Raw genomic sequence first — 25,831 nt, forward strand, 5'->3', positions numbered from 1 at the left:
CCATTTGCTGACCTTAAAAGCAGGTTGTTCTGGTACAGTGCCATATGGATGGATCATATGTGTTAAGTTGTGTGTAGTTTATGTTTGTGTAGAATATAGGGAAAATGGGGGTGAAATGCTTTCTCCCATTATTAGGAATCTCTGTATCTAATGTCCAGTCACAGCCACAACACAGAGGTCTAAAAGAAAAATAGCAATCAGATAGGAAAGTGGAGTTCTGAAGTCCTGAAGTGGCTTCAAACCTAAGAATCACATTAAATCAAAAATGTTTTATTCCATCCACAAAGAATAACATGAAGCACAACCAAGCATTAAGGTATTTCCTCACCAGTATAACATGAGCATTAACATTTTTGCTTTATCACAGATTTAGAGACCTTACAACAAACCAACAAAGGCAACAATGTTGGTGATTCTACTAATACACAAGTGAAAGAGCTACACTTGAAAAAAGGATATTAGATACTAGGCTAAATGTAGCAGTGTGTCATCACATCCTTTCACGAATGCTTCCTGTTTGACTAAGTGGTTAGCAGGTGGAGTTTTAGGCTAGCATAAACCTTAATACAAACAGACAGTAAGCATAAGCCTAATTACAGTCCCCACTGGTTAGCCACCCTTATAAAACCTTATGTAAATACTAGTCCTTCACTGCACTTGAAACAGGTTTTGAAGTTTAGCTCAGGCCATATTTCCCACTAAAGTGAGGTCTGAAATGTTCTTTTAGTGGTTGACAGGAATGTGAGAAACCTGGCAAAAATACCAGCAGCAGATGTTCTTAGTCACTTTCCTCCTAATTCAATATAAAATTACTTCAGTTTTTCCTATCTCAAACTATAATATTCCAATTGCATTATAAATCCAAAATCAATTATATCATCCTAATGTCTGGAAAACATGTATATATAACTTGTCTATTTACATGACATAATATACTTTATTAACATTATCCCTTCTAAACTGTAACAAAATGATTAAATATAACACAATAAAACTATAACTTGAGGTAGTGAGTAATAAGAAAGAGCTTGACGGCAGATAAGTGTCACACAGAAAATGCTAAAAAAATAGAAACAGCAGTGGTGCAGCTCACTCACGTGTTTGGTACTGGACGCTGTCCTGGAGCCTGCTCTCTGCCACAGTGCCCCCAAAGCACAACTGACTAAAATATATGTGATTTGCTGAGTTCTACTGAGAGAGTCTGATGGTAAAAATCAAGAGTCAGGAGAAACGGCTGTCTGAGTCTGTACAGCACTCAGGATGAGGAAGTACTGCAGGCTGCCAACCGCTGTGCTGTGTATGCCGTTGCCTTTCACTCTCTCATACAAAAACAAACAGAGCAACAGATTCGCAGCCATGGGCATGTTTTTTTCTTTTCGCAGTCTTTCCAGACTTTTCTTTACTTGTGAAAACCAGACAGCAAGAGGAAGAGGAAGAAATTTCCAACATGTGGCCCTAAGACCACTGGGCCATGCACCACAGCATAAACTGTTGTTTTTTGAAAGGCAAGTTTCTGCACTTAGTTCACAGGACAGTGACTTGAAATTTGATTCATTCCATCTGATTCATCACACGTGTGCCTGGACAATAAATTACACACATGGTCACAACCATTCCTGTGAGTTTAAAAATTAAAAATCATAGCTGTTAAAGTTAGTGGAACTACTTATGCCAGCAAAATGGCCATGTACAATGACAACAATGAAGTAAATTCTGTAGGTTGTTTGGACTCCAACAGCAGCCACTAACACTGACAAAGTCAGCCTTTGTCTCAGACACACTTTTTAATGCGAGGGTGGATCATTTGTGGAGTGGTCTGCGTTTTATGATCTACCATACTGGTCTAATTTGGATCCCACAACATGCAGCATGCCAAGATTGTAGAACATGTGGGTAGAGAGTGTACAGTACTCTGGGTTGCAATAAAACAAGCTTCAGTTTGTGGCAAGTGGTAAACTTGAGGAACTACGTCTGACCACACCCCTGCATCACCACAAACTGATTTTGTGACATGAGAAACAGCTCGGAATGCTATTTTGCTATAGATTATATCTGTAGATATAGATCTAAAATGATATTGCATTAAACAAATCTTGCTTCATACCAGCAGCATTTGAGCCTATGAATTAAAAACAAACAAACAAAAAAGGTTCATTGGAAGGGTGTGTCAAGGGGTGGGGGGGGAGTATCAGTATCAGTATATAATATTCCACAGGCAAGTGGCTGTGGAATATTATATACTGATACTTTTTTCTAATTTACCAGTATTCTCACTACTTTTAGGTTGTAAAATCATCACAAGTTCATGTTTGAAAAACAAGCTTCCATACTGCCAAGACCTTCTATTAAGAGTGAACATTTACAGAAAGGGTGAATAGGGAAAGAGGAAACAGCAGACTAAACATGAATAAATAATAATGGAACATAAAGCCAGTTCACTATCAGGGGATTCCTGTTATTGTTTGATAGAATAGGTCTGATTGGATCGCTGAATGCCACACTTCTCAAACAAAGCGATCAGCAGCCAAACTGAAGATCCTTAGAGCTGCCTGCTTTGTGTTCTCTTGCTTTTTTCTCCGTCTGTGCACAGGAAAAAGCACTGAGTCAGACTCAGGCACAACATGGTCACACGGGATGTGAAAACAAATGTATAATCTGTAATGACGGCAATTGAGCTGAGTGTGCGGCTACATATACTTATATATATAACAAATTCAATGCCTAGATGTATTTCTGCAAACATTAATGTCTGGCTCTAGTTTACATTACAGTATGTGGCACTAATCTATACTATGTACGTTTCCTCTAGAAATGAACATGCAATTATTTATTAGCAAAGGCATGAATGATATTAACAACTAGGATTATATCATATGTTAGTATAATTTTGACTCAAAGATATATATCTATAATAAATTGATAATAAAGAAATACTTGACACAGCAAGATTGCAATAGGCAATATTATTCAAAGGCAAATATGAGATTACATGCATATTGTGTCAATTGTGCCTCACCACGTTGGCAGTTTTGAAGCATCTGTACTGCACCTGGGTGTAGGGAAGCAGTTCGTGCAAACTCATTAACTCAGCTAAAGTGAAACAGGAAGAGTGTGGGATCAGTGCATGTCCCATGCTGTGAGATGGTTTATGCTCTCCTTCTGGGTTCCCCCTTCAGTCTAAAGGGATCTGAAACTAGTACAAAAGGCAACATACTGTAAGAAAGATGCAAACTTCCTTCACAATAGCTGGACCTGGGAAGTTACAGTCCAGTTTTAAACAAAATCAAGCTGTGATTGACACTTTCTGCAGTCAAAGAACAATATGTGAGAGTTGAAGGTGAGCAGGGACAAGACACCAAACACACTAAAGTAACTGCTGTACAAATATTAACAGAGCTGTAATGACTCAAACTGAACTTGTGGAATGAAGAAACAGCTGGGATGCAATAGCTACAAAATGACACAATATGTACTATGAATGTGTATTGTATTGTGTGTATTGTTTTTCAGACTCATGAATATTGTGCTAAAAGCCTTTGACTGCACTGATGCGGATTTAAATCATTGCTAAAAAGGGTAAAACAGGAACTGTAACAAGTTGTAACAACAACAAGTTCCAGTATGACTATAATTTTCAAAACACAGCGTCTAGGTAAAAAATAGCCTAAAAATAAGAGTTGCTGCTTAAATCAGCATGTTTTAGTTCAAGTGCTGACTTGGTGATTTCCCTTGATCTGGACTTAGATCAATAGGTTGTTTGGCTGGACCATGGACCTACACAGCAGGGATTGTGAAACTTTCAAATTAATAAGTGCTCACTAAGAGAACCTTGCTTATTAATTATGACAGATCATATTGAAGAAGAGGGACGCATTTTCATTTGTGAACACTGTAATGAGTGCTAGAATATTTTTTATTATTTATTATTTATGTCCAAATTCTTAAGTTGCATACCAGTGAACAACTAAACTTGATTCTAAAGCTATATTTCACATTAACACTCAAGTGCTCACAAAATGATTCCTTAGTGATATCACCGAACAAAATGAATCCTTCCCTGATCTGTTTGGCCCCATTCAGACAAGGAGTTACTAGTGCCACCTTGTAGCCGTGGCAGCTATTAATTATCACAGAAAAAAACCCTCTCTGGATTCACCAGGCATACAGAAGAAGGAGCTAAGATAGACACAGTCTTCATGCATATTTCATCTACTTCATCTTCTGTTTTATCTTTCTCAGAGCAGGGCTCCCTCGAGGGTCAAACTTCCTGCTCTGATGGTGTCAAAGTTCTTGTCCAATAAACAGTCAGTCAGGGTCATGTTGCATAAACTTCAGCTGCTTTCCTGTCTCCCTGGCTGGCTACATGTACAGTGAGTAGGCGGATTCCATAGAAACACTGGCATAGCATCCATGAGAACTGTAAGGGAATAATAAGGCAACCACTAACCAGAGCTCAGTGTTTTTTTCCACAATGGAACATCATAATACAGTCGCCTACCAGTAGAATAACTGTCCAGCCAGACAGGCTTGTGGCATGAGCTATTTGCGCACTGAGGGTGTATTCAGTATGACCTGTATGAAGAGACTAAATATATCACAATGGGTCAGACATCTTTCAGCTACTAAGCAAACATTTCATGACACACCCCACACACATAAACATCACACTTCAAACACGTCCTGATTACCTGTATGGGATTACTGTAACATCTCATCATCTGTTTTTTGTTCTTAACTTGCACATCACACCTCTCTAAACATTATTCTTGCTCTCAGGTGATAGTGGAGGCAAAACAAAGTCTAATATTCATCTGTAAAGAAAATATCTCTACTTTGCTACGTGGCTCAGATGACCCATTTACAGAAACAGCAGCATTCCTTGGAGCCACTGAGTTCAACTGTGATGCTTGTCAAATATGCAGCCTGTTTCCTGGATGTTTCTGAACTACAAAAAGATGCTTGGAGTTACCTTCCTTTAAAGCTTTAAAGTGCCAATGCATGCTTCTCAAATTGTCTTTTTGGAAAATGACATTTTAGAACTTAAAAAATAGAAAAAAAATGTTTGGCAATGCTAGCAGACATCTGTGCCTTTGGGAAAATGACTCAGTTGTAAAATTAGGTGCAATCTATTGACAGCATACTGAGCAGCCTCATATTTTGTCAGAAGCAGAGGTGTTTCTATTTATTTAACGGACCAAATGCCACAAATTCTCATTCCTTCTCCAATCACTCCATCTGTTCTTATCTCCTCAATTAAGGCCTCCTTCACTGCAGTCAAGGACGTGCCACTCCAACTGTATACAGACCAGACCTTGCCTCTTGAGGATAGATAACAACTCTTTCTTCTCAGATCCCACAGATTGCTTTCCCTGAATGTGTGTGAGAAGTGTGAGTGAGAAAACGAACTGACTGGTGACAACAGGACGAGAGACGAGTTTCTGACCATATCTGTATGTTTCTTATATCCACATTGATGAGCTCTTCAAACAAGAGGGTGTCATGCACATCAATAAATTATAATTCCATGGACAGAGTGCTCTGCCAAACTGTCCTCACCAGAAGTAATGTTGCATACAGTGGCAAGTGATATTTTATGGTTTTCTGCATTAATTTGCATAAAACATGATCTGATCTTCATCTAAGTCAAGAATATTAACAAAAATAATGTGCCTAAAATAATAACACAAAAATAATTCTGATCTTTCATGTCTTTATTGAGAACAACCAGAAGTCAAAATGACCCCAAGAGCACAACAAACACTCATCAATGAGGTAAAGAAGCAACACCGAGTGACAGTCAAAGATTTGAAGGCATCATTGGAACTAGCTAACATCTGTGTTCATGAGTCACAGTATGTAAAACATTGAACAAGTCTCTCATAGTATGACATGTATAAGCACACAGCTTTTGCACATGCTTCTACATTAATTATGCAAAACTTACTTTAAAAAAAATACAGATCTTAGGTATCATTTATATACAATGTGCATCATAGCATCATTGCATAGCACTAGGTTTGCCTTTTGCAAAAGATAAGGTCAGGCCCACCTTAAACTACACTTCATGTCAACAAAGACTAGTGCTGATCAATACTGAAGCTAAAACCTGATCGTAGAAAACATTTTTTTTTTTTTATTAATGAGGACATTTGTTTTGTAAAGACACTCTCACAATAGGTATGGGATAGGTATGTCCATGTATTCAGCTTCTAGACTAGTCACAAGCACATATCTATCTTGTTATTTTAGAGTGCTGGGGGTTTGAAAAGTGTGCATTTCCATAATTTCTGAGACTGTAGGAACAGATAGCCATCTTACAAGTTATACTGAGCCTACAAATTCATTATATCATGGTGGTATTTGCTTCATTAGATAATACCTCTTTGGTAAACTGAAGATTTTAACACAAGGACTAGATTATGTTACCACAGTAGGACAAGGTCACTCCAAATGCTGTTACCACCCCCACCAATAGTCTATTCTTAAGTCAGTTACAGCATGCAGATGAAGGACTCCAGTGCTACTCACTGTCCCTTAGTATTTAGTTTACAATAAGAAACCAGGACATCAGCACCGGTAGGACATATCCCTATGTGTGCAGGACAATGCTGAGAGGAGACTTTGTGTTCCCTCACACATTCACTTGTATTTAAATTCATCCCATCCCAGATCACTAATTTTCTGTGCTACAAAACAAGACAACCCCCCCCCCCCCCCCCCTCTATAAAACTGGACATGGGTGCTCACCACATAACCCCTGGCTATAAATAGTAAGCCAATGACAGGAACTGCCAAGATAATGAGTTGAACAGAAATTGAGAGCGGCTACTGTACAGGACAAATGAGGGTGATACAGTACTTCAGGTGCTGCAAGGACATGTAGCATGTGACTCAAGGTTAGATATACGTATTAATGGCAAAATGCAAAATCAGATTTTGCTGTGCCACTAGTTGTCAGGTGTTTTCAAATAATTCCCATGGCTGACAACACTCTTACAATAGAAACCATTGGCAGAGACCAGTCAGGAGCCTCTTTGTATAATCTGTAAATATCAAACTGGATGTGATTCACAATACTCTGATACTTTCATGTGTCCAGCTCCGCCTGTCCTGAACACAGCCCAGAGGACACAGATGGATTTCCAACCATTTCCCCTTCTTGGATGGTTAACCATGAGAAAAACAAAGGCTGTAATTACCTACAAACAGCATCCACAATGACTGCATCATAAATGACTGGTGCACTGCTCATATTTGAACTTGCTTTTCACTTGGCATAATCAAAAAGCACAGAAGAAAGTGAAAGCTGTCATTTGTTGCCCATTTGGTTTCCCCCAAAAGATCCATATATGTACTGCTTCAGGGCTGGACTCTTATATAAATGCAGGACTACACGTAAGCAGTAAAGATGTATCACAACTTCTCTTTCTTCTTTTCATTGCTGTACAGGAAGATAGGATTAAGACAGCAAAATATTTACTATTCAAGCACCACTGTTTTAGACAGTGATTTAATGTTTCTGAAACACTTAGGTAATGCAGTAAAAAAAGAAAATGCTGCGTGGCAAGAACAGAATTACACACAGTAGCTTAGTCAGGATAGTCTGCCATAATGAAGCATTTACAAACCTACTAAAGACATAAACAATAAACCTTCACAGATAACTAACTACACTAAACACAACAAAGCCTTGTTTGACTGCTTCACATGGCACCGATCTAATGAGGAACAAATGTCTGGATGACTGTGTGAAGAAAACCCTTTTGAAGCTTACTGAAGTTGTTCCAAATTCAACTCGCCATTGGCAGCAAAATGTGAAACTTATATAAAGCACAGGAAAACCAAAGAAACAGCTAAAGCTAATTTGCTAAATTCATTTATAACCTGATCTGGCAGTTCGTTTCCAGGTTTCTGTTGAGGAGGAAAGATTGAGGATCGTATGAGAGAAACAGGTGCTAGAAACCACTGAGATACTGTTCATAAAGATCTGAGAAAACTTTTTACTGATTCTAATCCTTGTAATGTGATGATAAATATGTATTTTGAGAAGAGAGCTGTAGCTTCTATTGAGGTCTATGTGCTCCTTTTTAAACAGTAGGGAGACTGTAATATAAAAATAATCAAATAGGCCTAAATGTTAAGGACTGGTTCAAGACATACATAATATAAAAAAATAAAGGTCACTACATTACCCAGCTATATATTTTTTATTATAACTCTTAGTGCAGAGAAGGTTTTGAAGAAGCACTGAGGCCTGCAAGATGGCAAATACGATTTCCATAACGTTTTCAATCAACAACATCAAATAATATAAAGAATATACAGTGGTAAGAAAAAGTATGTGAAGTATGTGAATAAAGGCATAAAAGATCAGAATTGGTTTTTGTGTTATTATTTTAGGCACATTATATTTGTTAATACTCTTGACTTAGATGAAGATCAGATCACATTTCATGATATATGAATGCAGAAAACCATGAAATTTCAAAAGATTCACATACTGTACTTATTCTTGTCACTGTATGTTACTTTTTATTTTTCTTGGTCAGTGTTTTCTAACTGTGGTGGGAGACCCAGGGCACTGCTGACCTGTAGCCTAATTCTAACATCCTGGCCACAGCCTTGACTGAATTTAAGCTGCAGTATTTTTTTTTTTTTACTGGCCTGTCAAACCGATCACTGAGACAATTTCACGCTAATGAAAATGTGGTGTTTGAAAGACAGGTTGGGAGGACTGATGAAGCAAAAAGCCCTGTTGAATTCACGACTCCGCATGGTGCAACGTTAGCAAGTCCACTGAGACGCATTAGATGGAAAACGGAAAACAACATCGTACACAAGTCTGTGACATCCGACTTTCTGCTGTCACTGTGTAACGTTATAGGCATATTGTGACACGTCCTTTGGCTAAATTGTGCGACGTTTATCGTTGCAGACACGACTGCCTCGGGAAGACTTCGCGCTATGTTAGGCATGAAATTAAAGGAGCAGATACGTGGACGGCGGGCTGCCATAAGTCAGGTCGGCGTTGCTGGCACTTAAACGCATCCCGAGCGACTCAGTTACACCTTCCTTTGCCGACAACACGAGAGCGTTAACGGCAAAGTTTTCGCGTTTGAATCCCACAAATCCATGAAAATAAGACGCAGTGATGTAAGGCTGACAAACTAAAATACGGCGTTGACAGACACCAGCGTCTCCTCACCTGTTCAACGTTGCTGCTGCTGTTTGACCAGGATGCTGCTGCCCCGCCACGCGCACGCGACTCATCACAGAGTCACCACCGCTCCGCGCGGCGCGCTCGAGCCGGTAGGTGGAGCGCGTGAAGCGAGGTTTGGCGCAGTGCTCGGAGAGGATTCTGGGTAGTGTGGTTTTTCTATTGAGGAACCGATGAAAATGATGAATCACAATATTCAGACTATCACTATTCAAGGTGAGATTTGTTTTAGATTTAATTAGTCATTATCCACAACGTCATCGGTGACTGTTACTGAAAGTGGATGTTTGAAACAGTGTAAAACTATACAAGTCAAAAACGAAAAAACTGTCCCTAAATAACCCTAATAATAATAGCAATAAAAAAACAGAGGTGAAAGTATCTAAGCCAAATTACTCATGTACTGTACTTGATTACACTTACTATTTATACTTCAATAATACTTCTACTGTGTGCAACTTTCACTCCACTAGAGGAAAATATTGTACTTTTAAGTATGCACTTTAAGTGCATTGTAGATCATATATTTATACTAGATCATATTAGTGTATTTCTAGGCACTTTGACTACTTTCACCACCTATTTGACCTCCATGAAGCTAGGGTTTGCTGCAGGGCTGCTGCAGTCACACTAGCAGGTTGACTCTGTGTCGAAAGTACCCACACTGATTTAAGTACATTAGTGTATAACATACGATGTCATGATGAGGTATTTAAATTATTAATTGACACATTTCTAACCTCTGCTGTTTGGTAATATAATTATTTAACCTGGTCTGCTTTATTTAAAATAGTTTATTTGTATTCCCCTTGTTTCCTCTGTGACGAATCTGCAGCCGTCACTGTTTAATTGTGTTTACCTAAAGCAAAGTCACAGAGAAACATGGCCGCCCCCATGGATGCTGGAAATGCTGCTGCCCCGGACTCCAAAGATCTTGCTTCGGCTGGATCGAGTATGGACAACACAACGATTCAGTACAGTATGATTCTGGACCATCTTATCGGGGACAAAAGGCCGGTAAAGGAGCTGAACCCGGCCGTGATGGGAGGACTGCCGGTGCCTGCTAAAAGCGACGAGCAGAAGATGATCGAGAGGGGCATGGAGAGCTGCGCCTTCAAGTCTGCTTTGGCTTGTGTGGGAGGTACAGTGACACTAACACTAATAACACATATGACAACTGATCAGCGTGTTTTTGTCTGCTTATGCAGCTTCAGAGAGAGTTAAAACCCAAATCGTTACTGTAAAGCTGTCTGGTGTCCCAATCTCCGCTGTAGACTGTGTGTAGATGGGGACTCATGTTTGAGGTTATTTATGTGTTTTCTGTCATGTGTACCCGAAATGATCCACCGACTGACAAAAATCAATCTTCTGTCTTTTCTTACATTGTATATGCATGTCATTTTAAAACATCTAGTTCAAATTTTTTCTTTTTCTTTGTCTTATGCGATAATAAACAGAATTTCTGAAGCTTCTGGACTGTTATTCAGAAAAAGATTAATAACAGTCAGCTTTTATTAATCCTATTTTATTTAAATCTCATGCATTCTAGGGACATGTTGTCACACAGTGATGCTGTTTTGTTTGTGTGGTTATATCCAGCTTGTAATGTAGAGTAATGTAGAGACTTGTAATGTAGAGTTCTAATGATGAATCAATTATTTAAATTTCTATTCTGTAGATTTTTGGGGGGATTTGTTGTGTAGACGCTCATGTTTGTGATTTTCCTTTCGACAGGGTTTGTCCTCGGAGGAGCGTTTGGTGTTTTCACAGCCGGCATTGACACCAATGTTGGCTTCGACCCCAAAGACCCACTGAAAACCCCAACAGCACGAGAAGTCCTGAGAGACATGGGACAGAGGGGAATGTCCTACGCCAAGAACTTTGCCATTGTGGGCGCCATGTTCTCCTGTACAGAGTGCATCATTGAATCGGTAGGTCCAGCCACCTCTCTTCATTTGGTTGGAGGAATGACACACTGGTGCTGGATATAACCACACAAACAAAACAGCATCACTGTGTGACAACATGTCCCTAGAATGCATGAGATTTAAATAAAATAGGATTATTTGAGCTACTAAAGGAGAACTATATGGACCAAGATGTCTGGCATGAGCTCAAACAAGGATTACATAGGATTAAATAAAATAAATAATACACAGGATTAATTAGTGTCCCTCGTTTTCTGTAGCAAGACAGGAAATTGATAAAATAATGTCAGCTCTTTAAATTGATTATCTCAAGTATTTAAATCACAATTAGATGAGACGAGCAAAAAGATTTTGCCAGCAGTGTTTGTTCTACTGAGTACTCTCTACTTTTTCATGAGTTATTCAAATGTTTTTTTTATGTCCATTTACTGCAGAATACATTTATATTAAAAGTTGTAAAAGGAAATGATCTAATAAGACACGTATTGCTTTTCCAGCCTTGTTGCAGCTGATTGTAATACCATTCAGTATGGCATGCTGAGGATGTCTGGGATGGGAATCTCAGTAGTTCTGTCCTTGTTTAACTTCATCACAGTGGTGTAATAGCGCCCTCTGCTGATAAACTGCTTATTTATGATTTTCCCAACTGATGCAGGCAAAAAAACAATCTAAATAATATTCCAGATTACTGCAGTTGAGCTATAGCAGTACGCTAACTGTAAACCCTCTGGCTTGTTTTTCTCTACTCAGCCCTCACACACGGTCCTGTTCTCTTTTATGTCTTGTCTTTCATTTGCAGCACAGAGGCGTATCTGACTGGAAGAATGCGGTGTACAGCGGCTGTGTAACTGGAGGCGCCATTGGATTCCGTGGTATGTAACCTGACACATGTACCGAGACGTTTTAAATAAAAGGTTCCGTGTTTCTGATTATTGTTATACTTTCTCTGTTTACTAGCTGGCCTGAAGGCTGGGGTCTTGGGATGTGGAGGCTTTGCTGCATTCTCTGCTGCCATTGAGTATTATTTGAGGTGAACCACAGAAGGGTGGCTCCAAGGATGAGAACTTATGAAAGAGCCAGTGAAGACTCACACTGGGAGAAATCCAGTCTTGCGAATCTACACCTGCTCATGGAGAACTGATGCAAATCCAAAACTGATGTATTCTGTGAAAGTGGCAGGTTCCTGTTCAGTTTTGTTGAGTGACGGCACAGTGGGCTGAAAAAAAGACTTCTTGTTGTTCCCTCCTGTATCTGACTACTTTTATCTTGTGAACAGTTCGAGTAAACCAAACCTATATCATACGGAGAATCAAGAAACTGAGCAGCATCAGGCTGGTTCTGTTTTAAAGATATAAATAGAAACCCAAATCACCTTCACTGAGTCATGAGCAGCTCAAATCTGACTCAGACATTTGCTGTTCTTGTTATAGAACATTGGAATAATGTGTCAATAACCGATAGGATTATTTATATTAAACAGCTTTTGTTGACTTTAGAATTCACGACTTTTTTTCTTGAAAATTGTTAGTGTCCCCCACCACATAATTGTTGATTGCTTTTTAAAGCACAGGTTTGGTTGCAGTTTGAATCAATGTAATATATGTTAATACTCATCTCTATACTGAGAAGTAATTTTTTACTCTTTTACTTTGTGAGTGTACAGAATAAAATTGGGTTTTCACCATGAAAAGGAAGCAAAGGAAGCTCAAACTGCTGTTCAATGACTTTATTAAAGTATTTTGGGCAAAAAGCTCAGACTACTACCAATTGCTCAATTTTTAAAGATTTACATTGAAGAAAAACAAATCTGCTTGTTGATACCAGTTTTTTTTACTATTACAGAACCTCTAATAGACTCAGATGGAAAATTACTGTTCCTATATTCAGGTCTTAAAATCAACCTTTGAAAAAAAAAAAAACTGGACAGCTCTGCAAACGAATGTCTGGAGGTCCTCTCACCTCACCTCAATAAATGCCAGGTTAAACTTTTCAGCTCAGTGGTTCCACGATGTTGGAACAATCTACCCACCTCTGCAAGCTTAGCTGCCTCACTCTCAATTTTCAAAAACAGAAATATTCCCAATCTTTGTCTGCACACAAAAAAAACATTACTTGCATCTCTACTCAATGCAACTGAAGCAGCTCTTCCTATGGAACTTCACTTTATAGCTCTTCGGCTTAGATATTTGCTTGCTTTGTACCTCAATTGTGAGTCTCTTTGGATAAAAACATCTGCTAAATAACTAACTGTGAAATGTCAGTGTAGTGTGTTTTAGTGACTAATGCAGGTTTTTTGGGGGGTGGTAAGTGCTGCTGGTAAAATTAAGAAGCTTTACATAACCCCAACATCACTGAAGGTAGAGGACATCCCAGAGTACAAGATCATTTCACATGTGATTTTATTGAATTTAAAACAAAACAATGGAAACAATAAGAGTGTCGATAACACAGAGATTTAAGGAAACACTTAGCAGTTGTCTGTGCTGTACAACAAAGTGAGTGATAACAAGTGAATTGCAAATATTAAGTATCAACTTACCTTTTTTGGTGTTGACATCTACACTCAGTGAAACAAACAAAAGTTAGACGGCATAAGTAAGATAAACAATGTCACAAATATCAAATGAGTGAGATTAAAAGTTTGCATTTAAACTTTTATTAACTGTTAACTTACCTCTGGTACAGACATCCACAACTCAGTATATCTGAGAGAACATTCTTTACACATCCATCTTCATACCTGCCTTTTACTTTTACTGTACCTGGAGCTTTCTGAGTGGATTAAATGTTCTACCTGAGCCTTTGGGTTTCTCCAGGTGTTCCAGTTTCCTCTAACATGTCCACATGTGTCTATAGGTAAGACACTGAACCCTTAATTGCCATCTGTAGTTAGGCCACCATGTTTCTTTTAGTGACGCACACGTGTGCGCATGACACTGACACACTGAGGCATTCCAACACATTAGTAAGAGTTTTGTAAAATAGAAATTGTAAATATATTTCCAGTATTAATATATGCTTCAAATTATTGTTTTCTTTTAGTTAAAGTAAAGCTTCAGTGTAGTAAAGTGGAAATTATTAGTTGCTGTTTTCCTCACATTCTGTTCATTAGTTACATTGTTAACCTGTTTTATTCTGGTGTGTTCAACCAGCAGCAAACAACCAAAGTCCACATGAACAGATTACTGAACAGGAGCTCAGGAGTCCCCTTTTCTCATAATGTATCCATGGAGATCTCTCTCTTCAAAGTGTTTTACATACACAAGTATCATGCAATCATGTTCTCCATAATAATAATAATAAGTGATTAGTGATAGGAACCATATGTATGCCATATATTAGTTTAAGGTGAATATTGATTGATTAATAAAAAAATATGGTCAATGTGAATATGTTTGCAGAATATATTATGTCGTGTGTTTTTCATGTTGCATGTTTTTTTTTTATCAGCCACTTGCAATTTTTGCAAGGTGTGTAGCTGCTACTTCTGCTGGTCACTGAGCTGGGCAGGGCCATTAGGTTACGTTTCATACGTGACACTATTTTCTGCTGTAAGAATGAACGCAACATACCCTGATTCTTACAAGCTTCATGTTCTTGGCTCCCTGCATACAGACCTGATGTCTATGAGATGACTGGGCGCAAAGTGGAAGTGTCAGGTGCAACCCCCGAGCCAGAGTCTCATCATAAAGTAATAGTTAATATTTATTATAGGAGAGTTAAAGCACTTGAATAAAAAAAACACCACACAAGCATCCGTGTCCATCTTATTATCTGTCCAAGCAGATGGTACATGTAAGCCATAAATGGCTGCACATTCTCATAATGAGCCCTATAATAGTTTTATATCCAAAGTGCAGATCTCACTTGAATAGAGGTAATGTTCACATTAACTACAAATTTGCAAGAGAGATTTATTTAACATTTACAGCAGCCAAGAGCCATTTTCATGGGTCACAATCAGCATTCTGTAAAAACTGAACACCAGGTGGGGCAATATGCAAAGAACTGAAACTGAATGTAGTGGAGACACTAACTGCTTATGATTTAGATGACATGATGATTTAAGTGATGATTAAAAAAACTAATTGAAGGAAGTGGCATTCTGACATATGCTCACAATGAATGATGTATAGTAAATGGACAAGTACAAGATTGTAAGGTGGGATGTCACCTGCTTCATTTAATCAGCATCGCTTTCCAATATGTTGAAACTGTCACGATGAAGCATTATTGTCATTATGTTATCCATCTATTGTTTTCAGTAAGACATTTTTATTGATATTGAGGAAAAACAAAGCACAGACAGACACAAAGTGAGAGTGTTTGGTAACTTTTATTTTACTAAAAAAAAAAAAAAAGGGAAAAAAGTTCACATTGACATTTAGCCTCAGTATTACAGTATATTGAAATTCTCCTCAAAGGAAGTAAAATACAACATTTTTTATTTTATTTTAATCTTATATTAAAAATATCAAATAGTACTCATCTAGCAGTGCAGTATTTTAAGATATGTCGCAGGCTTGATAGCAGAAAGGTTGGCAGTCGGAGGGAGGGCCTTGCAGAGACAACCTACCTTTGTGTTACCCAGCCTGGTTTGATTGACAAGCTGAACATGCAATGAGGGCAACTACACAAATCATCCTATAGATTATACTGGTGCAGTAAGACACTTGGAACAAGCTCGCAATGCAACAACAAGAAAAAGAGCCGAATGTTCCTTTCGTTGTGTTTTTTTTTTTCCCCCCTCACAATTGTCACAGAGTGGCCTCTCTCTTCTACAAAGTGATCTGAAATGAATTGGCAGACTTTCTGGTGATCTTTTCAGTACAGCTTACCAACCATAGACATGGAGAATGAGAAAAATCTGACTAAAAATAACATCACTACCTGAATAAACCTCAAAAACAGACTCCTTAGAGCATTTCTCTAGTTGCACAGAACTGTACAGGCACACATATTATATATATTTAAAATAAATAGGGCTAGTTTGGCCGAGACCCACTGAGTAGGACAGTTCTCTCTTGTTTGTCTGTACAGGAGAGACACATCGCCAGCAATTTATTACAACGGCTTCCCAGCCAGTTCTAAACCTCACAAGTTCTCATAGTCCCTTAAGCACACACACACACACGCACACGCACACACATACACACACGCACACGCACACGCACACGTACACACATACACACACACAGTCATGTCAAGTACATCCACATTGTCACTCACACCCTATGGCCTCCTCCACCACATGCACAAAGCAAAGAAAGAGAGAAAGGAAACCAAAACAGATTTATAAAACATGTAAATGCCATTATTCTGGAATGCCTCTGATCAGGGAAAGCCGCCGGAGGTTGAGTCGACCTGTTTCTGAGACTGAATCGGTGTCTGGACAGAGCTGTAGACCAGCACCACACATGCTTGGGGCATGATTGCGTTCCACTGTCACGCTGTGGTCCCTGGAGCCCTCCAGCCTATCCCACCGTGGCCCCAGAATGCCTTGTTGTCTTTATGGGAGGCATGTGGCCGCTTAGCTCTCAACACACTACAAACAGGACACGATACATGACTACTAGATGACCAGGAAGCTCCTTCACCGCCTCCCTGTGTATTGGGCTCCATCTCTTTTCAGGACAGGGGGTAGAGGTGGTTGGTTTAAGGGTGTAAACAGGAGAGGTGTGGAGGGAGGGGGGCTGTACAGTCGAGACGAGCTGCCCACTGGGAGGAGAGGTGAGGCAGGAGGACTGAGTGGCGAGGACCAGGGTTTGTATGGAGTCTCTCACTCTCTCGTCTCCAGGTGTCACCCTGAGGGACGTCGGTAGGGATTAAACGTCAGTGGAAAAGTAGAGCGTGTTGCGCTTCAGTTCCGCAAAGGAGATGGGAGGATGCTGCAGGTAGTAGAGCAGTACCTGGACCTATGGGGAGGGAAAACAGTTTAATCCATATAGTTGTGACCGTCAGGCCCTCTTTAAGTAACCCAAGTGGTCCTGTACTCCCACATTTGATCACATTAATGTATGTGGAGATTTCTAAACAGAAAGTTTAAGTCACACTGAATCTAAAACTAAAACAGAAATGTATCACTCCTTGAAGATTTCTGCTGCACATTGGTTTTTAAGGTAACTTGATATTGATGTCTCACCATTGCTGCAGCTGTGGGCTGAATCACAACCAAACTAACTGTAACTACTGACGTAATGTAACAACTGTGATGATTTTATAGCTCAGCTTTTCTGATTCCAAAAGCAGCTATTTGGCGTGAATTACTGCACAATTTAATGATGTCAATCTGGTTTTGTAGTTTTTATAAACCAGTACACTTATAGTCAGTACAAAGCTTTTTCTCCGAGGCCACTTGGGTCTCCTTCCTCACTGCTTTTCACTCCCAAAATTAATCCCTTGTTGGGAAGACGTTTCTGTTTAGTTCACATTTCTTTTCTTTTTTCTAAATTATTAAAGATTTTGGGAAATTTGAAATGATCATTTTTGGCAGGCTTTAAGAACAAAATGTTTTTGTTGATATTTAAATAGTTTTCATGTGAGACTGCAGCATAACTCACTACCCACAAAAAACATTGTTCTTTCTCTGTCACTTGCCTGTGTTCACAGCTGCATGGCATTCCTCTGTAGTTCCTACACTTACTTAGTCACAACTCCAATGAAAAATACTTATTCCTGGCCTTAGTGTGACTAATCTGGTAAAATGGAGTTTAAAAAAACAAAATAAAAAACAGAAAAGCACTAACATATAAGGTAGGTTCAGGAAGTCAGTAAACTATTTCTACTATGCATCGACCTACTGAGAAAAGGTGTGTTTTATCAGAATTAGGGTAAATATATCACTCTGTTAGATTCAGGATGTGCTAGCGGAAGCATCTTTCTATGGTGTTTGACATTTTGTATTTCAATAAGCCCCAACACAAACACTCAGCCACACAGCAGTGGACAGAGGGTGCTGCCCCATTTATGCTGAGTTACTCTGGATGTTGCTCATTCTGCCAAGAAAAGACATTTGTGCACAGGAAACTCATCTCTCAGTAGAGATGAATGGATGCAGTCTAAATACAGCTGGGAGAATAGGCTGCAGTGACACGGGTCACTTGGTGACGTGGGAGGAAAAATTCATCTGGAGAGCTCGTTCAGCTACAGTGTAAATATGCATGTACGCACCAGTCTACCATCTACTGCACAGTGACAGACAGTAATATGAGTGGGAACGCAAGCATGAGTTTTAAAAAATGTGTACCTATTCCTATTTAGTCAAATAAAAACAAATTGAAAAGATGAATAAACATTGTGTAGGTACCTGTGCCATGACGTCATGTGACCAGATGTCAGAAGCGGAGGTGATGTGCTGTCCCTTTGTACTCTCCGATTCTGAGGGTCTGAGCAGAGTGGGGCCAAACACTGTGGCCAGGTTATGGAGGGACATCTTGTTGATAGGCTCCTTCTCAGCCACCCTGCAGGAACAAACACCAACAGACACGTTGGTCAGGAACGACAGGGTTATTTCTCATGAAACACAGCCTGGTGCTCCATACTGAACAGCATATTGATTGTGTTTGGAAAACGAGGAGTGTGAACGGTGTGTATGAGCGAGGGCTTCTGTGTACCGTTTAAGGTGCTCCAGCAGAGTGAGGAAGGTCATGAGGTTGGGGTCAGGCAGGGAGCGCAGGAGGTGCATCATGCAATTCTCCTTCGCTGCTGGGTCTGAGAGCGCTGCGAGGGAGAGGAAAAAAAATGTCAGATCCAATTATGGTAAGACAGCCTTTTAACTTTTGCCCTTATCTCTTCCAGCTGGGCAACTTGTAAAACTGGAAGAAGAGAACCAATGATGACAAACGTACACGTTCTGGACTAAAGGTCTTACCTATGCCCTCCATAAAGGCGGGGTAGAGGCGGTCGGTGAGCAGAGGCTCCGGCAGCTCCCTGAAATACAGCTTTAGTGTCCCTGCGATGGCATTAATGTCCATGTCACTGAGCATCATCAGGATATCTTTGGTATCTGCAGGTGAGAAACAAACAAACACTGGTTAGAAGCAGAATGCACTTCACACAGCGGCGCTGTCTGTTACTGTCTGTCTCCAGGAACCATGTTATCTCATGTGATACTAGGCTCTGCTAAGTCAGATAACGGTCATGCTAACAACTCAAACATTTAACAACTGCAGCTCCTGATCTCGCCGGAATTGGCCGACAGCCATTTTACACAGATTTATTCTCTATTGAATATTAGAGCAAAGCATCAATTATTACAACCTTACACTTCCATAAAACTATTGAGATCCCATTAAAGGGTTCAACAATGACATACACTGTTTATTCTCAACATTATTGCTTAGTAAATAGATATAGTGGCACTTACTGGTGTCAAATGCTGTTTTGAGGGCCTGGATATCAGTGGCCACCCCTGAGATCCTGTAGATTCCTACTTCATCAATCCCCCTCTTCTCCACCTCCTCAATGCACTGACGGACTATGTAAGGCACCTTGGAGCGTTCACGCCTGTGGACATGGACAACAGTGACACCCATGTTACTGGTAATGTGAGTGAAATTAAAAAAGTGTGTTGACCTGCGAGGATTTCTGGTTCTTTTCATTGACAATAACACAGATGGGCTCCAGATCAACGCGTGTCCGAACACTGATTTACTCAGCTCTCAAATAGCGAGTTCTCAATCGTGTGTGATCATCTTGTGCTGTTTTTTGAAAGTAATATAAAGTTTGCAAGTGGTTTTATAAATGCAAACCTTTAGTAAATCAGGTTCATAGAGTGCAAACACAAATGGGTCAGAGTCCCAGTCAACCAGGTAGCTGGTAGCTGTAGCTGATCGGTGTATGTCAGAGGATACATTTATTAGACAGAACAAACTTACTTTGTCACCACGTTGATTTTGACTCCAAACACCCCACTCTGTTTTTTGGACGGCGTTCTCTTAAGGCTAAGGTCCCGACTTGTAAACTTCATGGAGAATTCCACTTTGATCTGATGATGAAGAACAAACAACACAGATGCATTTTAACATTTTGAATCTCAAATCTCCTCCTTGTCTTTGCTTGCACTGTGATGTTTGTGAGGTTTTCTCTGAGCTGCTGATTCAATTACAATATTCAACATCTTCAAACTTTCAAACAGCTCAGTATATTTTAAACTACATTGTTCTTCTTTTTCACTTCTTTGTGCAGACAGTTCTGTTCATTTGATACCTCACACTATTTCACTTTAACTTCCTGCAGGTATCTACTGTAAGTTGTAGCCTAACTCTTAATTGTATGTGTACGCTGCTAAGACAGCAACCACTGTATAATAACACCACTATCAGAATATAATGGACCAATGTTACTCTGCCTCTGCCAGACACAACACATTACGTTTCAGTCTTTGTCACAATCTGAGTGATTATCCCTTTCAGAGTTGAACTTGAGTCTTACCCCATTCATCTCTATGACGTCCTTGTGCCAGTTCTTGGACTGTACTGTCTGTGGATCCAGCTGAAAGACATAACACAGACACAAACACATTCAGTGATAACATTTTTGCCAAGTAGCTGACCAAGTAAGGGCACGTGACTTAATTCATACAGAGATTTCTCCAGGGGAGGACATGGTCCAATCCAACCATAAGATAACCTTCAGATAATGCCACATTTCTGGTTGATTGCATTATGGGAAATACCAGTGAAGAGTCACCACCTGTACTTTCACAGAAACAAACCCTGCCTAACTGCTACACATGGATCACAGGAGGGGGGGGGTAACTTACAGGCAGAGGAAATTTGGGGAGGAATTAAATATTTGGTATCTTGCCAGAGTTGAGTCAACAGAACCAAAATCTTTCCCCGAATATGCATCATGGGAAATATTTTTTTCCAAGAAGATCCAGTTTTACCTTCTCTATGTGCTATGCCGGGCATGTAGTCTATGCTGAAATAAAGCTAAGAGTAGTAGTACTAGTAGCAGTAGTGATAGAAGTAGTTCTCATTAAGCTCCAAGAAAGGCAACAGATGAAAAGTGGTGCAAACCTTAGTAAAGGAACAGTAGCAGTAGTATGAAAGTTGATTCCTCAAATTCAATCTTTTATATTTCAACCTAAAAAGCAAATCACCCTTAACTAGCAAAAAATACGAGGAAGAATAAACTAGCTGCCACTTGCATGTGTTCACAAATAAGAGGAAGAGTGACTTATGCCGTCAGGGGCTAAAGGATCAGTCAGGCTACAGAGAATGATGAGCTCTCTTCTGCACCACTCTATCATAAAATCTCTTTCTCAAGCTGATACAAATAATATGTTAACTACCCGTCCATATGTCGGTTTAAGTTGGCAGAACCTGCCCTTTACCTTGACCGCATTCACTTTTACTCATTTATAAAATACACAAAGTGTTTATTACCTTTAGGACTCTGTCCATGGATGATTTCATAGAAAGTAATACACAGCAACTTCACCACCTTCTTCTTATACAAAAAATTCCCCTCATGGTTTTGCTGGAGGAAATAAAAAAAAGTTCTGTTCTCACCAGGAAATGGTTCCAATAAAAACCTTTTGCGGGTTTAGCTAATTTGATAATCTGATAGTTTCAAGATTTGGTAAGTGACCAGAACCCAGGTCCTGCTGCTTTATGACAAAAACTGTCTTTTTCAGAAACAATGATGCTTCATGTGCCCATGTGCCTACAGCAATCTCTCTGGAGTCCAATAACAGCTCCTGATTGGCTCATACACTTGGATTACTTCACCCCACATATTCTACCATACCACACCACCATGCCCTCTGAGACATGATAGATTGCAGCTTGTTGTTATTGTTGTTTTAAGTCTCCTGGTGTCTGTGCCTGCTGTGAGGCCACAACAGCTAATGCCTTTTTTATAGGCTGTCTGAGAATCTGCACCATACAGCTCCGCGTGGTGATGTGTTCAACTTAGAGGAATCGAATGATGGTTGGACGTCTACAAGGGCAGCACACTTCTCTTGTTGTCAGCATTAGACTGCAACCATTAAAAGTTGTCAGTGAGCATATTTCATTACCTCGTAAAAAGACCATTTGGCATCTGCTTCACGCATTCCTATTATCGTTAAAGCCCCTTTTCTCAGCAGGGTTTGTGACGAGACGAGGGATGGTAATCACTGCAATAAGGTCTTTACACAGCTACTACCGAGAACTTGGACTACTTCATATATGAGAAGAGAAATAGGCTAAAATCCAGGTTTGACAATGTCTCCTGTAACCCCTCGAAGCAGACTCCCAGAAAAAACAAAAACCCACCCACTTCCTCCCTAATACCATCAGCTAATTTCTAAAGAACTTGATTAAAAATGAATGTACTCAAAAAGGGTTGTAAAAACAAAACGGATCCCTTACAGGCAGCGGCTACACTCTCTGACCGCTCTTAAAACTGTCCTCAACTGGGCTCCCTTTAAAAAAAATAAAAAACTTTGAGAAAAACTTGCCAAGGCCCCCCCACCACCACCGCTACCAATTATTTTCCTGGAAAAGGAGTTGGTTTAAGGGATGACTGAGAACTGTTTCGGTAAGGAGGTCTGCAAAAGGAAAATCTGACTGAATTAGTTTATACTAAATACACTGTGAATAAAGAACTAAATGACAGGAGAAGGGCCGAATGATAAGAAACGGCTTTGGTGGGAATGAATTTGTGACTTACTGGAACTGTGTCCAGTTGGCTGCTCTAAACAGTGCTGAAAGAGGATTATTCTGATTTATCCTGAGTGACGGCTCAGGCAGCAAACTGGCAGGGGGAGAGCAGCAGGTAAATGAAGACTAGAGAGATACCTGCGGGTTTCAGAGAGTCATTTTTGATACAGCTTGTTATACTGCTTATAGTTGATTTACAGCCACAGAAAGCTTTAGTCCCCTTCCATCTCAGTCCAGAAGGACGAAAAGTACAATGACTAATTACATTTCCTGGGAATGTCTGAACCAGAGTGCGAGGACACAAGCATCTACTGTGTGTGTATATTTATGCACATATCTGGTCTTGTGGTTTTCTTTGGAGACATCCTGAGGCTAATATGGTTCAGACTGCATCACACTGGTGTCAAAGCTCTCTTTGTTAAACCATGAAAACTACCAACAATGTTTGAGGACAGATCCAAGTGGACAGCTGGCTGAAGCAAAGGCCAGAAACCTGCTCGCTCTATACAAAGATTTGTAAGCATTCCAGTTGTGACACACAGCTTTTTCTATATATAGATAACAGTAAGTGTGTTTGTTTATGGGTGACAGAGCAATTCACCAACACCACTGAGTGCGTTTTGCGGCTTAGCTGGTTGTGGTGCCATCCGTCTCTCCAAATCCTGAATGGCGTATTCTGTCAAAGAAGTAGAGGACGGACAGAAATGCCATCACCGAGAGTTTTGACTTCAAAAGCTGAAGCAGATAGCTGTGAGGCTGGATGAACACACAGCCTGTACTCTGCTCTGACTGATCTACGGGGGTAGAACAAAGCTGATAAGTCGTACTGTTTTGCTACCATAGGGTTTTTCTTTTGCACAGACAGGAGAACCAGCCATGATTTGATTAAAAAGAGCTGTTCCTGCCCGGTTTCGAACCGAGGACCTTTCGCGTGTTAGGCGAACGTGATAACCACTACACTACAGGAACTGGCTGGGTACAGCCAAGCTCACACTGGAAACATAATCCTGCCCTGCTTCACCAGTGAGTGACGTGTGAGCCACAGCGCTGCAGAGACTGACAGCAACAACAGACCGACACAGCAGGACGGTCAGAGTCTACACAAGGTGGCATGATCCATCCATCAGAACATGCCACATAAAGCATTGAGGTCTGATAAGCAAGTAAAAGAAAGATTAAAAGTTAATGTTAATAAATAATCAATAAGCAAAAATCCTTCATAAAAACTAGAGAGATATTTTGAACACTTCATATCATATGTTACTCAGATTTAATCACTGGGTATTTGATGATGGATGTTCTAAAATAACAGGAGGCATTTAGCCAAACTGTGACTAAAACAATGTGTGAAGCCTTTAATAATAAAAATCCCTACACATTTAATTAGCCCATAGTCGAGTCGAGATGCTGTAGAGTTAATACGTACTGGTGAAATTCACAGCTCGATCTTCTAACATGATAAATTAATGAATTTCTGTTTAATTTGTCCTTTGTGTTTCATTGCAGTTTTCCATTGCTGCTCTCTGGCTGATTAAATATTCATTCAGCTGCAGAAAGCGTTTTATTAGTGCTTTAATTAGAGCACAGCTCAAACTGCACGGCTCCTTGGTTTTAGCAGGATTACAATGATTGAGCCTTCCGAGCTAACACATCGCACTGCAGCATATTACATACAGTAATAATACAAGTGTGTGGCTATTTTTAGTATAGTCTAATGTTTATGTGTGCAGCGAGAGCATCTTTACTGCTGCTGATGTCACCATAGCCATCTGAGGTCTTTGACTCAGTTGCCATGTTGCCTTTTCCACTCACTTCCTAGTTTGAGCCAATCGGTGGAGGTTTTCAGCTCACAGAGAGTTGTGATTTGCAGAGCAGTCTTGCATCTCCGCAGGCAGCGTGTGATTCTCTTGTATAGCCTGTAAACAGCAACAGACGCGTACTACACTTATGCAACACGAGCCTGCCTGCAGCCTGGGTGAGTAAGAGCGCTGATGCAGAAACAATGATCCTACACTGAAGAGCAGAGAAACAATAGAACAGAGAAGGAGGGAAAAAGACATTTGATGCTCTGACTTCAAGTTAAAAACATGAACGTCCTTCATTTAATAGTGCTCATATGTGTGCTTCTATAAAGAATACCATTTTATGATGTTGCTATTTTGCATACTGTGCAGTATGAATTTACTGAGTATACATGATTAACATGATTTCAGGTCTTTGACTATTTATATAAAACCCACATGGTGAAGTCACAGATGCAAACACTGCTTTGTTGATTTAATCTGCTGCAGCAGTGACAAAACTCACATATGTTATGAAGAGACTGGGATCCAAGTCACATTTACATCATGGAAAGTCTGCCTTATGGGGAGATTGCATACTTGCGGGCTAGCTGATTACCTCAGCACTCAGGTCATTTGTGATCTTTGTAACATTTGTGAGCCATTAGATCATCTCTGTGTACTGTGGAGTTGACAAAGTAACTGTCACCGCTAAAGAATAAGTATGGTGTTTCAGTTTTGCAGCAGGTGCCAGCACAATGATCTAATAGCTCTCATTTCAACTCCAATATAACATTCATCAGCTTTTTCGGAGATAGAATTTGGATTACTAGCTTCTATGAGCTGAGAACATCTTCCTGGTTTGGCTGTTTTAACTGCTAAAAACCTACAGAAACAAACAAGCAAACTCTAAAACTTGCTTTTCCTCAACAATTTCAGATAAATATATAAACTTCCATAAATCTAGGTGCTGACTCTGTCATCCTCTTTATGTAAAAAGTGTTTGTCCTAGCAACTTCTCTGTCTTTACTTAAGCCCAGAACTCTTTCCAGCCTGTGATCACCATAGATGATCTCCTTACTCCCACCACCTAAGTAGGTAATTAAAGCCACCCTGCACACAGCCTGCTGTACACCCAGAAACAAAGGGGCAGGCTCAACCAAGGTCAGGCTGGGTATCAACCTGAGAATGTTTTACTGACCTGCTGCTCCCCTCCAGGAGCTCATTAACCAATAACAGATCCTGTGCACAGGG

General features: G+C 39.9%; 3 protein-coding genes and 1 non-coding gene across 10 annotated transcripts in view; 1 reads left to right on the forward strand and 3 right to left on the reverse strand.

Moving 5' to 3' along the window:
- The window catches only part of specc1 (sperm antigen with calponin homology and coiled-coil domains 1), a 61,061-nt gene extending 51,768 nt beyond the window's left edge, over positions 1-9,293 (reverse strand). Inside the window, exon 1 of one of the 2 annotated variants that reach the window (XM_026370996.1) lies at positions 9,206-9,293. The gene's annotated coding sequence lies outside the window, so the exon portion shown is untranslated. Of the gene's footprint in view, positions 1-1,097; positions 1,288-9,205 lie in introns of those variants that run through there. The other variant, XM_026370995.1, reaches the window with a different exon arrangement.
- Positions 9,294-9,380: 87 nt separating this feature from the next.
- Positions 9,381-12,640, forward strand: timm22 (translocase of inner mitochondrial membrane 22 homolog (yeast)). Its single transcript, XM_026370011.1, has 5 exons — positions 9,381-9,433; positions 10,083-10,358; positions 10,952-11,148; positions 11,945-12,017; positions 12,103-12,640. The coding sequence occupies exons 1-5, from the start codon at positions 9,391-9,393 to the stop codon at positions 12,177-12,179; spliced, it is 666 nt and encodes a 221-aa protein (XP_026225796.1). The 5' UTR covers positions 9,381-9,390; the 3' UTR covers positions 12,180-12,640.
- Positions 12,641-15,615: 2,975 nt separating this feature from the next.
- The window catches only part of abr (ABR activator of RhoGEF and GTPase), a 97,192-nt gene continuing 86,976 nt past the window's right edge, over positions 15,616-25,831 (reverse strand). For 5 of the 6 annotated variants that reach the window (XM_026370473.1, XM_026370474.1, XM_026370477.1 and 2 more), the window contains 7 exons: positions 20,578-20,637; positions 20,022-20,131; positions 19,511-19,650; positions 19,016-19,150; positions 18,759-18,864; positions 18,452-18,605; positions 16,971-17,060 (listed from right to left, as the gene is read on the reverse strand). In XM_026370473.1, coding sequence (XP_026226258.1) covers positions 16,971-17,060; positions 18,452-18,605; positions 18,759-18,864; positions 19,016-19,150; positions 19,511-19,650; positions 20,022-20,131; positions 20,578-20,637 — 795 coding nt within the window. Of the gene's footprint in view, positions 17,061-18,451; positions 18,606-18,758; positions 18,865-19,015; positions 19,151-19,510; positions 19,651-20,021; positions 20,132-20,577; positions 20,638-25,831 lie in introns of all 6 variants that reach the window. The other variant, XM_026370472.1, reaches the window with a different exon arrangement.
- Positions 23,693-23,765, reverse strand: trnav-aac. The gene has a single exon. It is a non-coding gene; the product is annotated as a tRNA-Val (tRNA).

Source organism: Anabas testudineus, chromosome 14, assembly GCF_900324465.2.
Source record: "Anabas testudineus chromosome 14, fAnaTes1.2, whole genome shotgun sequence".
In the NCBI taxonomy this organism is placed as follows: Eukaryota; Metazoa; Chordata; class Actinopteri; order Anabantiformes; family Anabantidae; genus Anabas; species Anabas testudineus.